This window comes from Austrofundulus limnaeus, unplaced genomic scaffold (assembly GCF_001266775.1).
Source record: "Austrofundulus limnaeus strain Quisiro unplaced genomic scaffold, Austrofundulus_limnaeus-1.0 Scaffold835, whole genome shotgun sequence".
Classification (NCBI taxonomy): Eukaryota; Metazoa; Chordata; class Actinopteri; order Cyprinodontiformes; family Rivulidae; genus Austrofundulus; species Austrofundulus limnaeus.
The window spans coordinates 110494-112722 of NW_013953237.1; the positions used below are offsets into that span (position 1 = coordinate 110494).

At 49.6% G+C, this 2229-nt stretch overlaps 1 protein-coding gene across 1 annotated transcript; it reads right to left on the reverse strand.

Annotated features, from left to right (window-relative positions):
• Positions 1-28: 28 nt before the first annotated feature.
• On the reverse strand, positions 29-1337 carry c4h11orf98 (chromosome 4 C11orf98 homolog; the record flags this gene model as incomplete). The annotated part of the gene is given in 3 exon segments (XM_014028980.1): positions 29-293; positions 405-502; positions 1210-1337. Coding segments are annotated over 3 exon segments (348 nt in total), but the record flags the coding sequence as incomplete, so codon positions are not given.
• Between the last annotated feature and the right edge of the window lie 892 nt (positions 1338-2229).

Consider the following 2229-nt stretch of genomic DNA (forward strand, 5'->3'; position numbering starts at 1 on the left):
CAACAACAACAACAACAACAACAACAACTGATGTTTCTTCTGTTTAATGGATTGTGAAGCTCCAGGTGTTCTGACCCAGTCAGGTTCTGTGGTCTCTGTTGGTCTCTGTAGAACTTCCTGTCAGGGGTCTGGTGGGTTTTGGACTCGTCCAGAACCGAAGGTGGTCTGAGATCACTCCACATCAACCATCTCCACGTCACCTGGGTCTGCAGACTCCGCCTTCTTCTTCTTCTTCATCATGGCAGCTGATGATGATGATGAGCTCTTCTTCTGTGGTTCTGCTGTAGCTTCAGCTGAGGACGACACAGTTCATCTTCAACATCAAACAGGTTCTGACTGGTGGTTGTCAGACAGGTACAGGTGCTTCTGAACCAACCAATCAGGACTCAGCTCAGGTGACTTACCTTCCATGGCAGACTTCTCCTTCTGCAGGTGCTGCAGCTGCTTCACAAGTTTCCTCTTCTTCTTCCCAGACAAGGTGATGTTTGCTCTGGGGCTGGACCTGTGTGGGGACACAGGTGAGGACAGACAGGTGAGGACAGACAGGTGAGGACAGACAGGTGAGACAGACAGGTGAAAACAGACAGGTGAAAACAGACAGGTGAGGACAGACAGGTGAGGACAGACAGGTGAGACACAGGTGAGACACAGGTGAGACAGACAGGTGAGGACAGACAGGTGAGAACAGACAGGTGAGGACAGACAGGTGAGACACAGGTGAGACAGACCGGTGAGACAGACAGGTGAAAACAGACCGGTGAGACAGACAGGTGAGACAGACAGATGAGGACAGACAGGTGAGACAGACAGGTGAGACAGACAGGTGAGAACAGACAGGTGAGACAGACAGATGAGGACAGACAGGTGAGGACAGACAGGTGAGACAGACAGGTGAGGACAGACAGGTGAGAACAGACAGGTGAGAACAGACAGGTGAGACAGACAGGTGAGGACAGACAGGTGAGAACAGACAGGTGAGAACAGACAGGTGAGACAGACCGGTGAGACAGACAGGTGAAAACAGACAGGTGAGACAGACAGATGAGGACAGACAGGTGAGACAGACAGGTGAGACAGACAGGTGAGGACAGACAGGTGAGGACAGACAGGTGAGACAGACTGGTGAGGACAGACAGGTGAGACAGACAGGTGAGACAGACAGGTGAGACAGACAGGTGAGGACAGACAGCTGGAACAGGTGTGTCTGACCTCCTCTTCTTCAGGTGATGGACCGTGATGAGACCCTGGTCCACGATGGCGCCGATGATTCGATGTTTCTTCTTGTTCTTCTCTCGTTTCTGAACTCGCCGCCGTTTCAACAGTTTCTTCCCCAATTCCTGAGAGACACAGGTCAGAGGTCACCAGGTGGACACTCACCTGTCTCACCTGTGTCCAACACGGTGTCAGAATCAGACCAGGTCCATCTGGGTTCTGATGTTCCCTGTTCACTCTGGAGACGTCTTAAAGTTCCTTCTACACCTGTCTTCACCTGGTCAGGTTCAGGGTCAGGATCAGGGTCAGGATCAGGGTCAGGTTCAGGATCAGGATCAGGATCAGGGTCAGGATCAGGGTCAGGGTCAGGGTCAGGGTCAGGGTCAGGGTCAGGATCAGGGTCAGGTTCAGGTTCAGGATCAGGATCAGGGTCAGGTTCAGGTTCAGGATCAGGATCAGGGTACAGTTTCTGTTTATGAGGCTGAGTTACCTGAACGTCCTCGGACTGAAGACGTCTCTTGGAGGAGGGACAAACCTGTCCACAGGACCTACTGGACATTTTTCTKCCTGGATTATTGATCAGGACATTAATAATGAATCTTCTTACACCAGAGTTAGTCATGGAGTTCCTCAGGGTTCACTGCTTGGACCAATCCTCTTTACTTTATATCTGCTTCCTTTAGGTAAAGTTATTTAACATAATGGGATAAATGTCCATTGTTACGCTGATGATACTCAGTTATATTTATCCATGAAACCTGATGAATCCAACCAGTTACTTAAACTACAAACTTAGGGCTTCAACAGTTAATTAAAGTACCAACAAGATTTGGCAAGACATGTAATCAGTGTGCACTGCCAATGCAATGCACACTATTGTGATTCGTTTCCATTCCATCCAAGTCATCTCAACTTTGCCATGCTTCTCCTCCTGCATACTTTGTCCTAGAGCTGCCATTGTAATTTCTATCTGTAAAGCCCCTGTGCCAAATGATGGCTATGCCTTTTGGTGCCTGT